Raw genomic sequence first — 20,433 nt, 5'->3', positions numbered from 1 at the left:
CAAGAAGAAAGACGTGCGTGGCGAAACTGCAGCCCAACCTGGAAAAAAGAGAGAAACATTCGCATTCCGTCGTTGTTATAATTGGACGTAGTTTAGCTGAAAGGACTCAGCCCACAATATGTAATTTTTGACTTATCGAGGTTTTAAGTTTGGATGTGTGTTGCTGTCATAATGTTGTACTTGGAATATTTTGAAATATAATCACGTAAGGGCAAAATATACAAAAAAAATTATGAGTTAATTTGTAGTAACATAGACCAACTTATTTTCGAGTTATTGGGAAAAATGTTGATTTGAGTCGTTTCTGCTAAATTGGTTTTAAGATTAGGAAGTCTTTTATTTATTTCTCAAAAAAGATTCAAGTAACAAAAACTTGTGAAAAAACTGATATTTAAATAAAAAAGGCTTGTTATTTAACAAATTACGTATTAATTAAAAAATACAATATTCTAAAAATCTAATTTCTATTTTTCCTCATCATCACCCAGCTCCAGCTCCACCTCAAAATCTGGTTCCGCTCCGTACCCTAACACATCTTCCTCAGATTCTTTTCCTTTTAACGACTTGTAAAAGTCCAGAGAGTCTTTAGGGATAGCTGTATATTTTTCGGGTTATAAAAACTTCTTTTATCTTTTCTTCCCACTTTATTTACTTCCTCGTTCCCGTTCGATTTTGTAGGGTTTTTAAATTCTTCTAATTGTTTATTTACAATTTCTAGTGTGTTTACTTCTGTGATTACTCGGTCCAGTGTAATTTCATCTCCAATCTTTAGTATCTTTTTCCTTAGTTCTGGTAAGTGACATTTTTCCGTTACTTGGTCGATAATGTTTTCATCTCGACTCGCAAACTGACACTTTTCAGCCTGTTTCCTTAGTCTGACTAGGAACTTCTCGAACTTTTCGTCGGGTTCTTGCTTGAGCAGCCTGAATGTATGTCGCTCATAGACTTTGCTCTGTTTTGGTGCAAAGTATGAGTCTAGTTTAGATATTGCTATTTTAAATACGTCCCCTCCCTCACTCGGTTCGACATTAGCTCCAGGAATGTTATAAAACACTTCTTGCAGATCTAAGCCACCGAAATGCAGAAGAGAGGCCTTTTTCTTTACATCTTTTTCAATATTAGACGCTTCTAAGTATATGAACAATGCGCGCTTCCATCGTTCCCATCGTACACCTACCGAGGTTGATTCACCATTACAGTCGAACTTTTCCAATGTAAGAAGTGACATCTTTGGGTGACCTGGAATAATCAATTTAATGATTCAGATAAATATTATCTGTAGTGTGTATCTGTGTAGTATACTCACTTTCGTCCTCATCGCCACATGTATTGTACTGCTATTTGGATTTATTTGCGGCTCACCAACACCACAACACGCAACCCGACCGCTCCGGCGCAACTGTCGGAACGCCACTGACAGTAACATGCGTGACGTAAGCGCATGAGACAACCAACTTCACAGCCAATACACTACAATGGCTAATCTGTTTCTCAGTTTGTCTTTAATAATCGCAATCTGCGAGAAAGCTCTTTCCACAACCGCGTTAGACAAAGGCAACGACAAAATTCCTAATGCCAATTTGCTTACATGTCCGTAAGTTTTATCACCAACTGCATTTTTGAAGCCATGCACTTCAACCCAGAACTCTTCGGTGTTCTGCGTGGATTTCCAGGTTGTTTGATGTAAAGCATCCCACTCTTGTACCACTGAATCAACATCATTGCAGACGGTCTTACAAGATTTGGCTAAATTTGTAATGTCGGGTTTCATTTGAGACGTCGCGTTTTTTGGGCATTAGCTTGCAACTTTCTAAACTTTTCATGTTAGTTGGTAGTCTCATCTGTATTTGCTTGCAGATTTCCATAATAAATTCTTTGCACCTTTGCTTCACATCTTTAAATTCGTGAACGGTTATGCGTTCTGACGTTTCATTGAATGCATACCCAAAATTCATGTACGATGCGTCCATGACGTACTTTTCAAAATGATAGTTAGACAAACTATGTTTTTCTGCCTTTTCCAGTTGAGCTGGAGGTATTAAAATGGTTAAATAGGTCAGCAATACCTAAATTATTAATTTCTTCAAGCAACTTCAAAGGGTCTGCATCAGTGGCTTGAAATAATTTATTAGCCATGGTAATAGGTTTGAGATAAGTTCCAAGAAAAGTCATGTATAACAGATGTGCAATATATCTTCTTTTATTACCCACGACGGAACGGAGCAGGTAAATGCGTTTTAATATTATTTAAGAACGATTTCTTTTATTTTTCAGGTTGATACGAATGCTGATGACACGATCACATTTAAATCCGAACTACCACCGAAGATGATCGTTATCGTGACGCTTGTTAAGTTATGGAAGCAGTAAAGCTTTTGGAGAGCATGTAAACCAAAAACTGTTAACATACACCGCGACTTTTTAGTCGTCTTAGAAAGGTGGTCCACTCGATGTATCCGACATAAAGTACCACTAGGCACGATTATTATTTTATAGCGTTAATTAAGAGAATAGGTGCAAAGAAAAATAAATAATACATTAGAAATAAGAAACATCCTGTTAACACGTTCGTGGACAGTACTATCTCATAGGTTGCAGCTACTGAGACACTACTTTTTTTCATACATTGCCCACGGGCGTAGTGTCACAACGCATGGTTAACACTTTCCGGGACAAACCGCCTCTGGCCGTTATTTCGATATACCTTTACGTGACAGTACGGCTAAGGGCGGTGAACTTTGTTTCATGTAATTTGGCAAACCGCCGATAGCCGATGCTTGCCCATAACATTATTAGGAAGCACATGATTTAGTGTCATATCACGCGACATTATTCGTTCGTAGCTGTCACAGTAGACTCTTTTCGAGCCATTTTTAACGCACACACACGCAGTGTTTATGCACCAAACTAACACGTACGCGCCGCCGACAGGCGTAAACTACGCCATACTAGTACTGTGATGTTGACATTTAGTGTCACGGCGTGCGCGCCGTCTCGGTGTGACGTCGCGTCGCTGGTTGTGGTTTGTGATTTTAGTCAGCAAAAACAAGGTAAATAAAGCTTATTTATACGTATTTATAAACTAATTTAGTTTGATTAATATGAGTGTTATACTATACAACAGTGCCGTTTTTTTACTTGTAGGGATAAAAAAGCATAGAAAAATCAAAAAATTCAACGAATTATTGAAATGTTATTTGCCTACTGCTTTAGCTCCTTGCTAACTTATTTTACTGTAGGTATTTATTGTATTTATCAATACTGTTTCACAGATGGCTTCTAAACGGAAGAAACTAGCTCCAAGTAACCGTCCAAGTTTGTTTGCTGCTGAAGATGATGCGGATGAGAGCCATCACGACCCTTACAGTGACGTAGATTGTGAGTTTGGCTCAGATACAAATTATGATCCAGATGGCGTTCAAGAAAGCGAAAGCAGTGAGTCTGATTATGAGATTTTTAGTACGCGAAACTTAAGGCGTATGCCTTCCACTAGAATTAGTGAAAGCCCAGTTCAGTCCAGGGAGTCGAGTTTAAGTGAGGACGATTCTATACCTGATCAACAGCTGCGTGATAGGTCTTCCAATAGTCCGTCTGTCGTAGACAACAGTGAAGATGGAGTAATAGGCTTTCAGGAATCTGAGTCATTTTGCCAACAAACTAATCAAAATACCACTACACCATCAAACCAAACACTAGAAACTGTGAATGATCCTTTACCAACTACCGCAGCCTCGGATGACCCAGAATGGGTAGATGCTGTTGCCGATATTCCTGACTTCAATTTCGATCAAACGTTACCCGGCCTACGAGTGCACATAAATCAAGACGCAAATGAAAAAGATATTTTCGATTTAGTATTTACGCCGAATCTTATGGAGTATTTAGTGACTTGCACAAATGCATACGGCAACTCATTAGTGAACCAAAACCGGCCGCACACTAGACACTCAAGACATAAAGTTTTTCATGAGACAAATGTAGAGGAGATGTATAGATTTCTAGGTCTTTCTCTCCTTTCCGGACAAATTCATATACCTGAAAATCGGAAGCTATTTACTCATGCCGACCCATTATATTATCATCCTATGTTCAGTTACGTGATGTCGGGTCGAAGATACGAACAAATCTTACGATGCTTATGCGGATCTGAACTTAATACGAAAGGGCCAGATAAAATAAATGGATTCATAGATATATTGACTCGCAATTTTCGTGACGTTTATTATCCTAATAAGGAATTATCGCTAGATGAATCTTTAATGCTATATAGAGGTCGATTAATTTTTCGCACATATATGAAGAACAAGAAGACTAAGTACGGAATTAAGTTTTATGTATTAACTTCTCATGATGGATATGTTTTGAGCCAATATATGTATTCTAGTAAAACAGACGTTGATGATGAATCTCGTACGTGTGGAAAGACCATTGAAAAACTTGTTTTACGTTTAATGAGACCGTATCTGCTTAAAGGCCATGAATTATATATGGATAATTATTATAATTCCGTACCTCTCTCTGAGAAACTCCTTGACCTGAAAACTCATACGTGTGGCACCTTGAGAAGTAATCGAAAGGGCAATCCAACATTTTTACCAAAAAAAAAGCTGAAAAAAGATGAATATATTTGGCTACGAAAAGGCAAAGTTTACGTTAGTAATTGGAGAGATAAACGGCAAGTTTTGATGTTGACAACTTTAGACCAACCTGAGATGATTAAAGTTACAAACAAACGTGGGCAAGAGGTCAAAAGACCTAAAGAGATAGCACAGTACAACAGATTCATGTCAGGTATTGATCGTGCTGATCTAATGATCAGTTACTATTCTTGTCCCCGGAAAACGATAAGATGGTACAAAAAAATTATATTTCACATGTTGGATGTCGCCGACTGGAACGCATTTTTCTTATTCAAAAAGTATTTTATTAAAAACAATGTCAAAAAATACGGATATGTTGAATACCGAGATAAGATAATAAAATGTTTAACTAAAATTGGTGACGATGTGGTTGGGAAAGACCTTGTCTCAGTTGACGCATGGAAGAGATATCCACCAAAAGCTCCTGAACCAAGCATTTCGGTGCCGCAAGTAAGCGTTGGTCATTGGCCGATTCGCATTGCATCGCATGAGAATTCGATAAAGAAGTATTCTTATCTAAACTGCAGAGTTTGCCTAAGTCGGGAGCCAAAAATACGTAAGGAGACAAGTTACCGATGCAGCGGGTGCCCCAAATCTCCTCCGCTATGTCCAGAATGCTTTGAAACCTGGCACAGTACGTCTAACACTGATGTACAATAATGATTGAATTTATTATTTCTTTTTATATCAATTATTTTAGAATAGAAGTAACTGTGATTAATGTACTGTAAGTTTTAAACTTACGGGTACTGCATTTTGTTTTGTATTTTTAATTAAGGATCTCAATTAAAGGAACATTAAGGACTGATTACTATAAAAGACAATTAATGAATAAGTTTGATTTTAAACTGTATATTATTTTCTTACCCTATTCCTGAACCTAAGTAGATTGAAAGGCAATAGCGTCCGGGGCCGTAACTGTCATATATCAATTTTCAAAATCACTCTTTAATGACAGACCGCTTCTAGACGGTACGTCTATTTCAGTATTGTCTCTATACATACCAAATTGGTCTACACCAGGGGTGGCCAACTTTATCAGACCCAAGATCACTTGTTTACCAACGAAACCCTGTGCGATCTACCAATTACATACTTCTTGAAACCTTAAATGAAACAGCAGAGTTCAATACACAAACATGTAGTATTTTTTATTTTATTAAGAGAGAAAACTTAAATGAGATAAAATAAATCTATATATTAGTGTGAGCATTGCGACTGAGTATCTTCCACTAGTTTAGCATAATCGGGTTTGTAGTTGGAAATAGCCAACCTTAAGGAATCTAGTGTATGAGCGTCTGACAAGCGTGAACGATGTTTATTTTTAGTTTGTTTTAAGTAGGAAAATGCTGACTCACATAAATATGTTGAACCAAAACACGAATGAAGTTGTTCAACACATTTCTTCAAATTTGGATATTTTTCGTTGGAAACCAACGCCCAGAAATCTAGACCTGAGGATGACCTTGCTTTTAAAACTATGTCGCAGCGCAGAGTAATAATTTCGTTTTGTAACATCATGTGCTCCATTTGAAATGTATCTGCAAATTTTGTAGCCAATTCATAGATATCATTATGATCAATGGAGTCATTAAATGGATAACTGACAAATAGAACCAACTTCTCTATTTTTCTGAAATCACTAAAGCGAATTTCGAAGTCTGCTACCACTGCCCTAATTTCTGTCGTGTACTTTTCAGGAATGAAATTGTAGGTAGGATGTTTTTCCATATGATCCTTAATGTTTACAAATTGTTCAAATCTTTTCTTCTCTATGTCAACTATCATAGACACTGTTTGACTTTGAAATGCTGCAATAGAACTCATCATTTCTGTTAATGTTTTGTTCTTGCCTTGTAAATTTAGATTTAATGTACTCAATTTTCCAGTAAAATCTGCCAAAAAAGCTAAGTCACATTGCCAGTCTAAATCACGCAGTTGCCGATTGATTATCGGCACACCCCTTTCATCAAGAAATTTGATTATTTCGTCCAATAGATCTCGAAATCTTTGCAAAAACTTGCTTCGACTCAACCACCTTGCGTCAGTGTGCAATACCAATTCTGGTTCCTTCTCATGTAATTGCTGTTTAAAGAGCCGCCTTTGGAGGGATTTTCCCTTAATTGAATTTACAATTTTAAAAGAAATATCCATCACATGTTTCGTATTTAATCTCTTACTAGCCAGTACTTGTTGGTGAATTATGCAGTGGTAGCTAAGGCACTTGTCTCACCGGCAACGAGTAACGAGTAGAGCTAGAACTAGAAACGAGTTAGCGAGACGCCGGGAGCGAGTGCGTAGTTCCGATATTTGTGTAGCTCGGCTATAAACGAGTCGCGAGTGAGGCGGGCGATTACTCGCATCACTCGCTCGCGGCAGTCAAGCGTACAGTCAGTCTTGCAGCCTCATACGCGATACACGTGTTTCCAATTTTCCAATAAAAATGGATGAGTTTTTTATTGAATGTGTTCGACAATATCCGTGTCTTTGGAACACAAAACTGATTTCATATAAACAATTAGACGTGAAGGACGCAGCTTGGAAAGACATTTTAAAGAAAACAAACATAGAAAGTGGTAAGTTTTTTATTTAACATCTATCTATAAGGTGCTTTAATATTACCTGCCAGGACTTGAATGGGGGGTAGTATTGCGTTTATAGATCACAATAGTAAAGATAAATAATTGATTATTTGTCATATTTTTTTTCATACAAAAACAAAATACGTATAAATTTGACTTAATTTATTAGTATAAAACCATCCAGTGGAGTTACCGCGTTGCCGTTCCGCACCGAATTATTTTCAATTTATTTCGCAAAAAGCGCGGCGGCGCCTTTCATACGCTGTTGCCATATTTATCAGACGGCGCCGGCGCGCGGCGGCTAGACAGACTGTCGTCAACGCGCAGCCCCGTCAGCCTGGCGCTGGCGCTGGCGCCGGCGCATGCGACGAACGGGGTAGTGCGGGTGAGGGTGGGGGCGCGCGGGGCTGCGCGTTGACGACAGTCTGTCTAGCCGCAGCCCTGCGCGCCCCCACCCTCACCCGCACTATCCCGTTCGTCGCACGCGCCAGCCGACCGCCCGCGACCGCTCGCTAGTCGCGACCCGGCCGCCCGTCCGCTCGGAAGTAACTTATTCCAACCAACTCGGTATTCCAACCAAGAATACCTTGAAATGGTATTGTGCTACCGCGAGTCTAACTCCGTATCTGCGCATGCAGTGAACTTGTTTCAGCTGAGGTTTGGTGTGCGAGTGAGCCATCACACCATTTTGAATGCCGTGTACAGGTTCAGTGAATACGGCCGCTTTGACCCGCCACCCGTTGACGTAGGCAGGCCTCCATATTCTGCCCATCTTGAAGAGCAAGTGCTGGATTTCTTCCGGCGTCATCCTCTTGCGAGTACCAGGGATGCAGCTCGTGTCTTCAATGTGAGCGACAATTACGTGTGGCGACTTTAATTGTAATTTATCGTCATTTGATAATAATCGTTATCGATAGTTTAAACAAATGTGATTCTTTACACTAACTTGTCAGTCCAAAGCCTGTTTTAAGTGTGATGGGAAGTTTATCATCTTATTTACGTCAGTTTTTTGGAAGAATGCGTTATCTGGTAAGTAATTACACATTTTAAACACTTCTTAGGTAGAGTCGAAACTAGTCAGCTGATTTCAGTTTTCATTCACAGAACAGATAGAAAGAGATAGCAGTTGTTTTCATTGACGAAGCGATACTACGAACGTAATTTGTGAACCACGTTATGCAGAGTAGAGCCAATGTTAATTTAACTTGTTTAATGTCTCGAATTGAATTGACTGTTCCGGGGAACGAAATTTCTTCACTATTGTGATCTATAAACGCAATACTACCCTCCATTCAAGTCCTGGCAGGTAATATTAAAGCACCTTATATACTCCATCGGTTTAGGTAGTTAACTAAAGGTAAACAATCTTGGTAGAACTTTTTATACAAATACACATGAAACAAACTACTGCTTAAAATAATGGTTCAATTGATTATTTAGTTGTTATTTTTGTATTTACATTAATTTTTAGCTGCATTTTATTTTTAAACTGTGTTTTTAAATAAAAAGTCATACCAAGATTGTTTACCTTTAGTTAACTACCTAAACCGATCGAGTATAACACAACATATACCTATAGTTAAATCAATATTCATTTTGCAGAGTCAAATGTAAGTTATGTGTTATCCTATCAGAATCTAATACATTTTGCACACGGTTATTTTGCCACGAAACTGTTCCAATGGAATTAAAATATTCCATGAAATATTCTCTCACAAAAAAGCCGTCTTCAAAATCTGCTGAGTTTTGTTCAGATACCTCGGAGTAATTTCTTGACATATTATCAGAAAAAACTGTCTGTGAAGGCGCCTTTTCGATTTCATTGCATAATACATAGTTATGTAGAACGCACGCAGCCTTTACAATTTTTTGGCGGTACTTATTTTAACATCTAATGGCCTAAAAAAGATACGCCATTTGTGCACCAACATACCAAATGCACTTTCTACCATTCGGCGTGCTCTGCTCAGTCTATAATTAAATATTAAAACTGGTCTTTATCCAACCTTTCATGATCAGGATATGGTTTTAATAAATGTGTCATCAACGGAAATGCACAGTCACCAATAAAAACATAAGGCTGAGGCAAACCTCTTTCATATAGGGGTTCATCTGCGGGTAATCTCAATCCATTGTTTTGCAACACATTGTAGAAATTACTATCTGTGAATATTCCGCTGTCACTGTATCTGCCCATTGATCCAACATCGATCATTATAAATCTTCCTGTTGAAAAGAAGTTAGATACCTACAATGTAATACCTTCTTTAAGGTCTATGACCTATTATCTATTATAGAAGAAATGTGTCTTTTGTCAAGCATGTAAGAAACACTTTAAGAAACATGGTATTCTGAAAAGTCTGGAAAAGTCACATAATAAAATTCCATATTATATTTATATTCTGTTTCACTGTTCCCTTCACTTCCATGAGCATCAGCAATTGCTAACAGTACAATCGAAAATGTTTTTTTGTAGTTAAAGTACTGTGATCCCGATTTACGGGGCGAAAAAATTACTACGTGCTTGCCATCAATTGCACCAAGGCAATTATTGAAATTCCACAAATTTAAAAGTCTTTTGCTATAACTTTCCATTCGGGTTCAGTAGGGAGCTTCATTACTTTTGGCTGCAACTTGATCCATAAAGATTCACATACTACTGGTATTATTTCGGAGAGCGTAGAACGGCCTATTCTATAGCTTTTTGACAATGCTGTATATGTAGTTCCGGTTATAAGATATCTGAAAATAAATAAAAATATCAAATAATATAAGTTAATAACATAAAATTAATTTTGATGTGGTGTGTTATAATTATTTGTTTTATTTACAGTTACACAGGCAAAATTAAAATGGAAAAATTTGCGAAACACGCAGCGTGAAAAATTAAAAAAATCAAGAAGACAACAAGTGGACAGTCACAAAAACAAATAAAACCCTGGAAGTACATGAGTCACATGGAATTTATGCTTCCATATATGACAAATGCGGAACGAGATACAAATGTTACACCACATCCTGATATTTCGACATATTTCGAGGAAACAGCTAGTACAGATGTTAGTAGAGATTCAGCAGATACGATAATAGCTCCAAAAAAAAAGGAAGACGGATGAAATAATTCATAATGACGAGGATTTGTTAAATTTTTTAAAAGAGGGATGAGTTACGTAAAGAAGTACTAACATCAAGTGATCCTTTAAAAGCTTTTTTTGATTCAATGTATCATAGTACAAAGCAGATGCCGGAGTATTATCAAAGAACAATAAAAAGAAAGTTGTTTCAATTGGTAATGGATGCTGAAGACAATATTGCTAATACAAACTATTCATATACCGGTTACTACTCAAACGATTATTCTTACAACTCTCGCCCTTCTACGAGTCAGACAATTTTTTCTTCTGGACACGGTTCTGCCTCACCTGAACCCAGCGGTTCTGGTGTGTAGCAAATTGGAATTGGAGAACATACTACTCGTAGCCAAAACGAAGAGATCCAAGATTCAATGTCTGCCGCTGAAAAATCACTCCAAGCGATGGAGCCTTACCTTAATGTAATGACGAGACGCTCTCTTGTACCAATAGCTTCTCTATAATTTGTATTTTCTTTTTTAAAGTCATCTTCTATTAAACTATGCAAATTTTCAAACTCGTCTCTTGTCATTCTAAAATATGTGCGAAAGCCATCATTTGTTAATTCATAGAATAGTTTGAATTCACTGCATTCTTTTCTGAAATAATTAATATTTTCCATCCATATTCTTCTTTTTTTCTTCATTTTTTTCTTACGTTTATTCAGAATTACCGCAGCCACTACACAAATCCTATCATAGAATTCATCATCATCGTCGTCTGAACTAGATAACAATGATAATTCAAATGATTTTTCGATATTCATATTAAATTAAAAAAGACGTGTACTCTCAGATACGCACTGTAGAGAAATGACCACTGGTTGCTCTCTCGGCGTGAGTTCTAATCGCTTGGCGAGTATCGTCGAGCGAGTGTTATCTTTCATAGCTCTTGTCGCTCAGCGACAAACTAGTGAAGCGAGTGCTCGCCGGCAGTGTGAACAGTCAGCGATCAACTGTTTGTATATGCATCTCTTTTGTTCACACGGAAAGTATATCTATTGTACGTGTCTTGAGCGAGAAAATAGCCGATAGTTAGTCGGTTTCTCGTTGTTGGTGGGACAACTGCCTAATGAAGTCTGGAAAATCTTCGTCTTTGTGACAAAGAGCAATAAAACCATTATGAATACCTGTCATTGCAGGAGCTCCATCAGTTGTCATTGATACGAGTTTATACAAGGGTCTAATCTGTAATCTATCAAATATCAATCTGGCTAATATATGCTTTGAATGCCGTGAATTTTTCTTTTAAGGAAATCATGCTTAGCAGTTCTTCTTTGGTCGAGAAATCTTCGAAGACCATTCGGATAAAAACAAGTAATTGTGCTGTATCAGTGACATCTGTTGACTCGTCAAATTGAAGCGAAAAAGCAACACAGAGGTCGATATCTTTTTGTAGTTGTTCGTTTAAGTTTTTACTTATTGTTTCTATACGGCGCATCACAGTATTTCGAGACAGCTGTAAACCATGAACAGCTTTTTTAATTTCGTTTTTATTTTTGAAATTCACGAACAGCGAATCTGACACTTCTTCGAAGATTTCCTTGATGTATTCTCCATCGGAAAAAGGTTTGCACTTTTGTGCAATTCTGTAGCTTACTTGGAAAGAAGCTTCAGTTGCAGCTTTACTTTGCTCAATAGGCCCAGAAAACATGTTTTCTTGGACTTTTGATTGCGATTTTAATGATTGCAATTTGCTCTTTCTTATTTCGCTGTTAGGTGGAAAATCAGTCTGATATTTACTATGCATTGTGTTAAAATGTCGCTCTAAATTTCCTTTTTTGGGTATTGCCAGGGATGTATTACATATTAGGCAGCAACAGTTTCCATTCACCATAGTAAAGAAGTAGTCCAATTCCCATTCTTGGTGAAAGTGATAAGTTTTTGATTTCTTTGGAGCACATTTATCAAGATCTGCAATAAATTAAATTACAATATTAGGAACATTATTTGTATAATAACAAAAGTAAAAATATCCAATTTAATAAGAATTAATTTCCTAATGTTAGAATACACTTCAAGAAATTTGGCAGCATGCACCATTAACACATCGTTTGATGTAATATGGGTGCGAAATCTTCGTGAAGCGCTTGGGAGGTCAATGACATATCGCGGCACGTAGGTATCACTCAATGTTCGCCAACGATCGGCTTTATTATTTGTATTTGCTTATTTTGAAAGTAAATTTCGTACTACTTGTAGTATAGAAGGCATATTGAGAGAACGTTTGCTATACCTAGTAACAATATCAAAAATATTAACTTACTTTGTTTGATGAACCTTCCGAAGCATTTCTTTCCTCATTTGATGTTCCTTCAGCGTTTCTTTTCAACCACTTATCCATAATGTATGTAAACAACAATAAGGTGCGCGTGAGACAGAGTCTAGTCGTAATTTACATCGGTAATCCTCGAAACTTCGTAACCCCGGTAGTTTCGGTCGTCAGTGTCAACTGACAGACTGAGACGTGACACGGAACGGATTGACACCCGCCCCTCCCCCGTATCCCACACGCTTCCCGATTATTGGTCATCGCGTAACGAAAACAAAAGACGTACGTATTACAGACGTAGAATAGAGGATACGTAAATACAGTGACGGAACCGCGATTGAAAAATTATAGGCAGGTACAAGTTGATGCATGCAGCAGTTGGTGATAACGTTGCAGTTTGGTCTTCGTAGGTATTTACATTTTTTTCCCTTGCCACGATCGACTGGACTAACTGATACTATGCTATGATATGACAGAACGGATGTAGGCGTAAACGTCGTAAGGCGTTCTGTCACATAGAATATTATTATTTCGTAGAGATATGACAGTACGGTCTTAGGCGCATACGCTTATACCCGTAGTGTCATATTTACGTTGCAAAAAATAAATAATAGTTTAAAAAAACAAAAAAACACGCTTTTTATAGAAAACCGAACTAAAAAATAGAAAATAAATTTTAGTGAATTTAAATTAAGAAAATAGTGTTAAAAATTTCAATGAATATAAATTAATAATAGAGTGAATACAAAAAAAAATATTTAAAAAAAGCGTGGGGTGCATGGTGTCAATAGTTATAAATATTTTATTGACAGATATGAGTAGAGTGATTTTCATTTCGATAATAGGTACCTTAAAAAGCACCCCACGCTTTTTTTAAATATTTTTTTTTGTATTCACTCTATTATTAATTTATATTCATTGAAATTTTTAACACTATTTTCTTAATTTAAATTCACTAAAATTTATTTTCTATTTTTTAGTTCGGTTTTCTATAAAAAGCGTGTTTTTTAGTTTTTTTAAACTATTATTTATTTTCTAGTTTTTAGTTTGTTTTAAAACTATTATTTGTTTTGTAGAATTAAAATTCTCTTTAGTATAAAATTTGTCAATATTAGAGAAAACGGCTAAAGATAATTATTGGAAATAAAAATTAACATCGAGTCCTGCCTTATCGACTGTAGAGAAAAATTATAGAAAATTTTAATTAATTTTCTTACCTTATAGATAAAAATTATATAAATTAGCAAAAATCATATTTTGCAAATTGAAAAGCCTACAAGTCGGTGTCTAATGGATGTTACTAAGTTAATTTTGCCACCGACTTTTAGGCCGATGTACCTAAAATTAGTATTTTTTTTGCTTTTTAGTGTTTTGGGAAGCCGGTTTAATTTTTTTGTAAAAAAGTTTTTTATTTAAAGCTTTTCAGTGATACGAATAGTTGTCACTATCCATACAAGTGGGAAGTTCTCATCAATACAAAGAATATAAGTCCAAACGAGGTATTTTACATATTCAGTTGTCGAGTTCCCTCGACTTTCTCTGGTCTCCATCATCAGGTCAGCTCCCAACCTTCACTGTTGCATAGGTCTTGTCAATACAAATAATTTAAGCCCAAACACGAGGTAGTTTCCATATTCAGTTGTCGAGTTCCCTCGACTTTCTCTGGTCTCCATCATCAGGTCAGCTCCAAACCTTCACTGTTGCAAAGGTCTTGTCAATAAAAATAATTTAAGCCCAAACACGAGGTAGTTTACATATTCAGTTGTCGAGTTCCCTCGACTTTCTCTGGTCTCCATCATCAGGTCAGCTCCAAACCTTCACTGTTGCAAAGGTCTTGTCAATACAAATAATTTAAGCCCAAACACGAGGTAGTTTACATATTCAGTTGTCGAGTTCCCTCGACCCTCTCTGGTCTCCATCATCAGGTCAGCTCCAAATCTTCACAGTTGAATAGTGCTTTTAGGCGTACACCTGAGTGTCAAGTTTTTATCCTATGTATGCCTACAACTTTCGAAGGTTGCCCTCGATTTCTCAGGGTTTCCATCATCAGATCCTGATCTGATGACTATAGGACCAACTGGCAGCTATTCCGAGTCGAACAAAAAAAGAATCACGTAAATCGGTTTATAAACCTCGGAGTAATCGATGTGTATGTGTAACCTCCTCCTTTTTGGGAAGTCGGTTAAAAATGGAATAATTTTATCAAATTAGTGTATTGTCATCGGTCCTCAATAAATCTACAAAGTTTGAACGAAATCTGGCCGTTTAAAGTGGGTCAAAATCGCGCCCAAAGAAGTCGGTTACAAACCTACAAACATACAGGTGAAGCTAATAAAAAGCGTGTAAAATAGCATGCGTGGTGCACTTACGCCTTCAGGCGTCAGTGTTGTGTATGATAGGAAGGTAAAAAAAAGAAGATTTAATTAATCAAAACGTAGTTTTATTTAGGAAACAACATAATCACTTCCTATTACTTCTATGTAATTATTATAATGGCAAACTGAAAATAAACTAAACGCAAAACAAATCTTTTTAAAATTAACATTATTATAATTATAATATCAGTCTTACAATTCGTACGGAAGGACCTGGATATCAAAACCAGTTACATTGAAATCAGTTTTATTGTTATAATCTAAACAACTTACATATCCATCTAACAATAAGATTATAATGAATAAAAAATATTCTGAAATCATTATTCATCAGTACTTATACTTTCATGGTAAAGGAGAATGCCCGTTTTGTTAGGAGATTTGGGCCCCCAGAAAAAAATTGCGTGCATGGTGGTTTTAACTTTATTTTGAAGAACGACAATTACCTTTTCAGACCCTGAAAACAATTTATAATTTTTTACCCTAGTTTCCGAGAATTATTGATTTTTTTCTGATGAAGAATTGAGGTTATTATATAGACAATATTTTTTCAAAAACAATTTGCGTTTAAACAATAAAATATTTTTAGTATTAATATTGATTCCCAAATGAAATAAAAACATCAGATATCATCTTTTCTTGCTAAATAATATGTTAAACTGTTTATCTTGCAGTCAGCGGAAGTAGGTTTTGCTGGCACCAGTAGAAATAAATATACTTAGGGCTAAATTGGTTGGAGGAGCATGTGGCTACGTTACAACAACCACAAGGAGATATCTTAAGTTAAGCTACTTGGTCAGATTGCACTTGGGTGACCATCCATTACCAACTTCAGCTGGGTGGCTGCTATAGTTCGGCCATTCAGAGAATGCGTTCCTGACACGTCGCGATTGAACTGACGACGTAATAACATTCATTGATTATTGATATAATAATGTTGTTTTAATGCTCCTCAATTGTTAAAACGGTAAACAACCAGCAAAAATATTTTTATCGTAACTGCAACGCCATTGCAAAGTTACGTCGTCAGTTCAATCGCGACGTGTCAGGAACGCATTCTCTGAATGGCCGAACTATAGTACTTACATTTAAACTGCTGATTCTGGGTGCATTATTTATACTTGTTATGAGTAGCTAGAATCCAGCAAGTGTGACAACCACTTACCAGGAGGTAACATGTTATAACCCAGTGTATCGGGTATGGAGGTCAGATGGGCAATCACTCTTTGAGCAATACTGTATTCAGCTGCATCGGTTAGACTAAAAGCCGACCCCAAGATTGTTGGCAAACTGGTAGGTACCTAGTATATACGAGTATGTATGACATATATGACAGCATCTCCTGCAAGCGACATAGTAAAATCACTGCCCTGCTACTTAGTAAGATCGCTGTGCCATCTATGATTAGTTGTAGTTTATTTTAGAAAGGGCTTAATTATAAAGGAGTTTAAAATATAGTAAATGCTATACAGATGTTTAATAAGAAAAAACACAACCAATTAAAATAATAGACATTTATTCTTCAAGGAATATGTTGTCTAGAAATTGTGCTGGAGCGCTTATATCATTAAAGCGGTGGCAGTGGTGGTGGTACAGGAATCATCATATCTGTAATTATGTTTCCATCCATGATACCAGTCTCCGGTGCAGACTCCACAGTGTGTTGGCTACTGCCAGCAACGGGTTGCCTCCGGACTTGTCTTGATGCAGCCGCCCAACAAGGAACACAAACTCGTTCCAAATGCAACACCTAATAACAAAAATATTATATTTAGATACTTGATATTCATTAATATTTAATTAGTTCAACACACACATACATATGCATTCATACATTAAGTTTAAATAAATAAGAATAAACACTTACGTGATGTACTGGTGTCCATCTTAGTATAACATTCCTTTGAGGAACTATCTTGACTGACTCTATGAGTTTTGCGACTTGCTGTTGACAAGCCACATGCGTAGCATATGTTTAGGTGTCCACGAGCAGGGGATACAAGTGACAGATTTGAGTTAGATGCTGTCTGGTTTTGTAATAATACAAAACATTTCACACACAGGATATCATCAGAAGATATCTGGAAAAAATGACAAAATAAAATGTAAGGTAGTTTAGAGACGTGTGAAATCCACAAACATAATAAAACAAACTTACCAATGTAGGTGTTTAGAAGGATAAGCATTGGTTCATCTATTTCTTCAATTTAACGTCTACGAAGATTAGGCCCTATACGTAAAGAGAAATTAACACACTGGCGAGACAAAGAGTAGTTTACTCGACTTCTACCAGGTGCAGATATTTTTCCGGAGTAAAACAACAATATCACTAAAAACAAGAGTCCAATGCTCACGAGTCAATGTGCTCACTTATCATTAAGAAAAGAGTCCAATATCTAAAAAAAACCACTGGAGGCACGAAAACGATTAGCTCGACAGTTTTTACGCAAATTGTAACTATCAGAAGCAAATACGGAGGAATAAATTCAACTCTACGCATAACAACCGGCACGAAAACAATTTGAATGACGTATTGATTTGACAGATAGACTCGCGTTCCGAGTAGATGTTACCATGTTAAATATTTTGTTAATCGATTTTCTAAATCGATTTGTTATAAATAATATCATTTACTAATTATTGTGTTATTGTTGTATTCCATGTATGGTGTTAGGTGTAACCGTTTTATAGATATAGTTCAGTGGTGACTTTTGTTAGTGTTGATATTTTATTGTTTGTGCAACAGTTATAAACAGTTTTTCTTTCTTCTTTTCTTGTTTACTATTTACGAGTGCATACTTAATATATATACTTGTACATTTTGATATAAGAGAAAAATGCTATATATTATATCGATATTTTCAATCGATCACCTCGTTCATTTAAATGAGATAGTCTGTCGTCTACCTGGCAACATTCACGTTAAGTTTTAATGGCGGAACTAGCTTAGATTCAATAAAATAAATATTAATTATGTTTTTCAATGCTAGGGTACAAGAAATTCTGAAAAAAAATAGTTAGTTTTATAAAATTAGGACTTGATTTTTAATAATAAAATATTCTTGACACTCTATCACAAATAAGGGGCCCAACGGGTGGCAATGTCCTTTCGAAGCAAGATGGGCATAATGGAGGTTTATCTGGACACCCTTTACAGCGATAGCTCGTTTCTTTACGAATTTTGTTTTTATTACAAACTTTGCACTTTAGGAAGGCAAACTTTTTCGTTGTTCCAGGTCGAGATGGTACTTGCTCTGGCCAGTGGCCACTCATTAAATTTTCAGTTACAGAACTATTTTCCGGTTGAGGAGCAGATGAAGTACTGGGTCGGAAACGCCTGTTATCATGAATAGTGTTTTTATTGATTATGTCTCTTCCTTTTATTTTCAGATTACTGATCCCAATCATTACCTTAATCAATTCTTCTCGGTAGTTTACGTAATTATATGAGTTGGCATTGTTTTTCTTATATTTTTTGAATAAGAAGTATGCATTCCAAACTGCAATATCCAAGAAGTGAAACAGCACCTTTTTATACCACCTTATCGTTGTCCGAGGGCATGAGTAGTAGGATACCATTTGATCGGACCTATCTACACCGGACATATGTCGGTTATAAAGATCAACTTCTGCAGGTTTCAATTTGGTCTTGCGATATCTGTTTCTCACTTCCACAAGAGAGGGATGTACCTTAGTGGTAATCATCAAGACTGGACGTTTGTCCTTCCACTTTGAAACATACACCTTGCCCTTGCGTGCCCACACGTGCTCACCTTTCTTCACCTTTTTATTTGCAATATTCTTAGGATTTTCTTCACGATTTGAACGCAAGGTACCGGTAGAATGAGTTTTCAAGTCAAGCAATTTCTGTGATAATTTCACAGAATTATAGAAATTGTCCATGAAAAGATGATGTCCACGTAGCAAGTATGGAAGCATTAACCTCATGACAAGTTTTTCTGTCTTAGATTCAGATTCGCCTGTATTTGATGTTGTCGCTTCCTTTCCCGAATACATCTTTACATTTAGCACATAACCATCGTCAGTAGTGAGCTCATAGAATTTGATGCCGTAGCGAGCTTTTTTCGACTTGATGTACTGGAAAACTCAATCGACCTCGAAACAGAAGAAGCGACTCATCCAGCGACAGCTCTTCACCAGCATTGTAAATTTTACGAAAGTTTAGTGTCAACATATCAATGAACTTTGCAATCTTATTTTCTCCTTTTGCATCTAATTCCGATGCACAGATGCAGCGTAAAATTTGCTCATATCGTCGTCCTGACATTATAAAGCTAAATATGGGATGATAATACAGTACATCCGATAATGAAGATACTTCTTTGTTTAGGACATTTAATGTGACCTTTGAGAAGCGTAATCCCAAGAAATTTCATCATTTCTTCACAGGTGGTCTCACGATATACTATTTTGCGGCTATATCTGGTATGAGGCCTATTCGTGTTGCATAGAGCGTTTCCATAATTATTAGTACAGTTTACCAGATATTCGATGGCACTTTGTGGGAATGCAAGATGGAAAAAGTCAATTACTTGGTTCATGCTATCAACATTCACGGGTATACCACATTGAAGGTTATCAAAATGAAAATCGGGTATATCAGTTATCGTCTGAGACCATAATTCCTCTCTGATTGTTTGATCTTCTAGGACCAACACTGACAGAGTTTAGCTGATCAGAGGGGTCTAGTGGTGACAGGTTAGGGTATTCTTCGTCATTCAAAGGCAGATCAGTTATCACTGGGACAGGTTCTTGTATTAGGTCTACAGGGCAATCAGTATTTCGTGTGACTTCAATATTTTCACCATTTCCGTCGAGGGTCGAGTCAATATTATATGATGATTTGTCAGCATCATCATCTGCATCACTAGACAAAGAGGATATTGACTCACCAGATGATGTAGTAGCTGTAACCTGTCGTATGCGTCTTGATTTTGAGGCTTGAGTTTCGTCCTCTGAACTCGTGGATTCAACACGGGATGGTAAGTACTCATCATCAGATCCATAGTCACCATCATCAGCAAATGGGTCTTGACTCGATTCAGGGGTAGAAGCTGCATCAAATAGGTCTTGGAGTCGTTTTTGTTCTTTTTCGAACGAGTCTCGAGACGCCATCTGCAAAAATATCCGTTACAAATTTAGTACAACAAAATCGTGTTCACAACAAACAATAGCAACATAAATACGTTATTGACATAAGCAACTAGACTTGAATTAGTATATTTAGTATGTATATAAAATTAAATTATAAATTTAAAAAAACCCCCGACCCAAAAAAAGCACGCAATTATTATGACAAAAGGTTAAAAACGCTAAACCCTATAAAAAGCAAAAAATAACTTTTAACACTACGTAAGTACCAACTAAAGCATGTCAGACTAAAGCGGGGAATTCACTAGACGGGCATGTCCGC

The 20,433-nt window shown here is 36.7% G+C and overlaps 2 protein-coding genes across 3 annotated transcripts; both read right to left on the bottom strand.

Annotated features, from left to right (window-relative positions):
* Positions 1-409: 409 nt before the first annotated feature.
* Positions 410-2,266, bottom strand: LOC124641275. Its single transcript, XM_047179323.1, has 2 exons — positions 1,307-2,266; positions 410-1,239 (listed from the first exon to the last, which is right to left on the bottom strand). Exon 2 carries the CDS (start codon positions 1,226-1,228, stop codon positions 557-559), a length of 672 nt encoding a protein of 223 aa, XP_047035279.1. The 5' UTR covers positions 1,229-1,239; positions 1,307-2,266; the 3' UTR covers positions 410-556.
* Positions 2,267-16,498: 14,232 nt separating this feature from the next.
* LOC124641264 (piggyBac transposable element-derived protein 4-like) lies at positions 16,499-20,244 on the bottom strand. 2 transcript variants are annotated; one of them, XM_047179307.1, is made up of 3 exons: positions 17,158-20,244; positions 16,867-17,080; positions 16,499-16,749 (listed from the first exon to the last, which is right to left on the bottom strand). In XM_047179307.1, the coding sequence occupies exon 1, from the start codon at positions 19,014-19,016 to the stop codon at positions 18,045-18,047; it is 972 nt and encodes a 323-aa protein (XP_047035263.1). In that variant the 5' UTR covers positions 19,017-20,244; the 3' UTR covers positions 16,499-16,749; positions 16,867-17,080; positions 17,158-18,044. The 2 variants fall into 2 exon arrangements, with proteins under 2 accessions (XP_047035263.1, XP_047035262.1); XM_047179306.1 differs by having other exon boundaries at positions 16,867-20,244.
* Positions 20,245-20,433: the final 189 nt, after the last annotated feature.

This window comes from Helicoverpa zea, chromosome 22, assembly GCF_022581195.2.
Source record: "Helicoverpa zea isolate HzStark_Cry1AcR chromosome 22, ilHelZeax1.1, whole genome shotgun sequence".
In the NCBI taxonomy this organism is placed as follows: Eukaryota; Metazoa; Arthropoda; class Insecta; order Lepidoptera; family Noctuidae; genus Helicoverpa; species Helicoverpa zea.
The sequence above is the reverse complement of the archived record's forward strand: the minus strand, read 5'-3'. Positions and strand labels throughout refer to the sequence as shown.

Bases quoted from the DNA above. Each gene is read 5' to 3' on its own strand.
- LOC124641275 (XM_047179323.1), bottom strand. From the start codon at position 1,228: ATGTCACTTCTTACATTGGAAAAGTTCGACTGTAATGGTGAATCAACC.
- LOC124641264 (XM_047179306.1), bottom strand. From the start codon at position 19,016: ATGTATTCGGGAAAGGAAGCGACAACATCAAATACAGGCGAATCTGAA.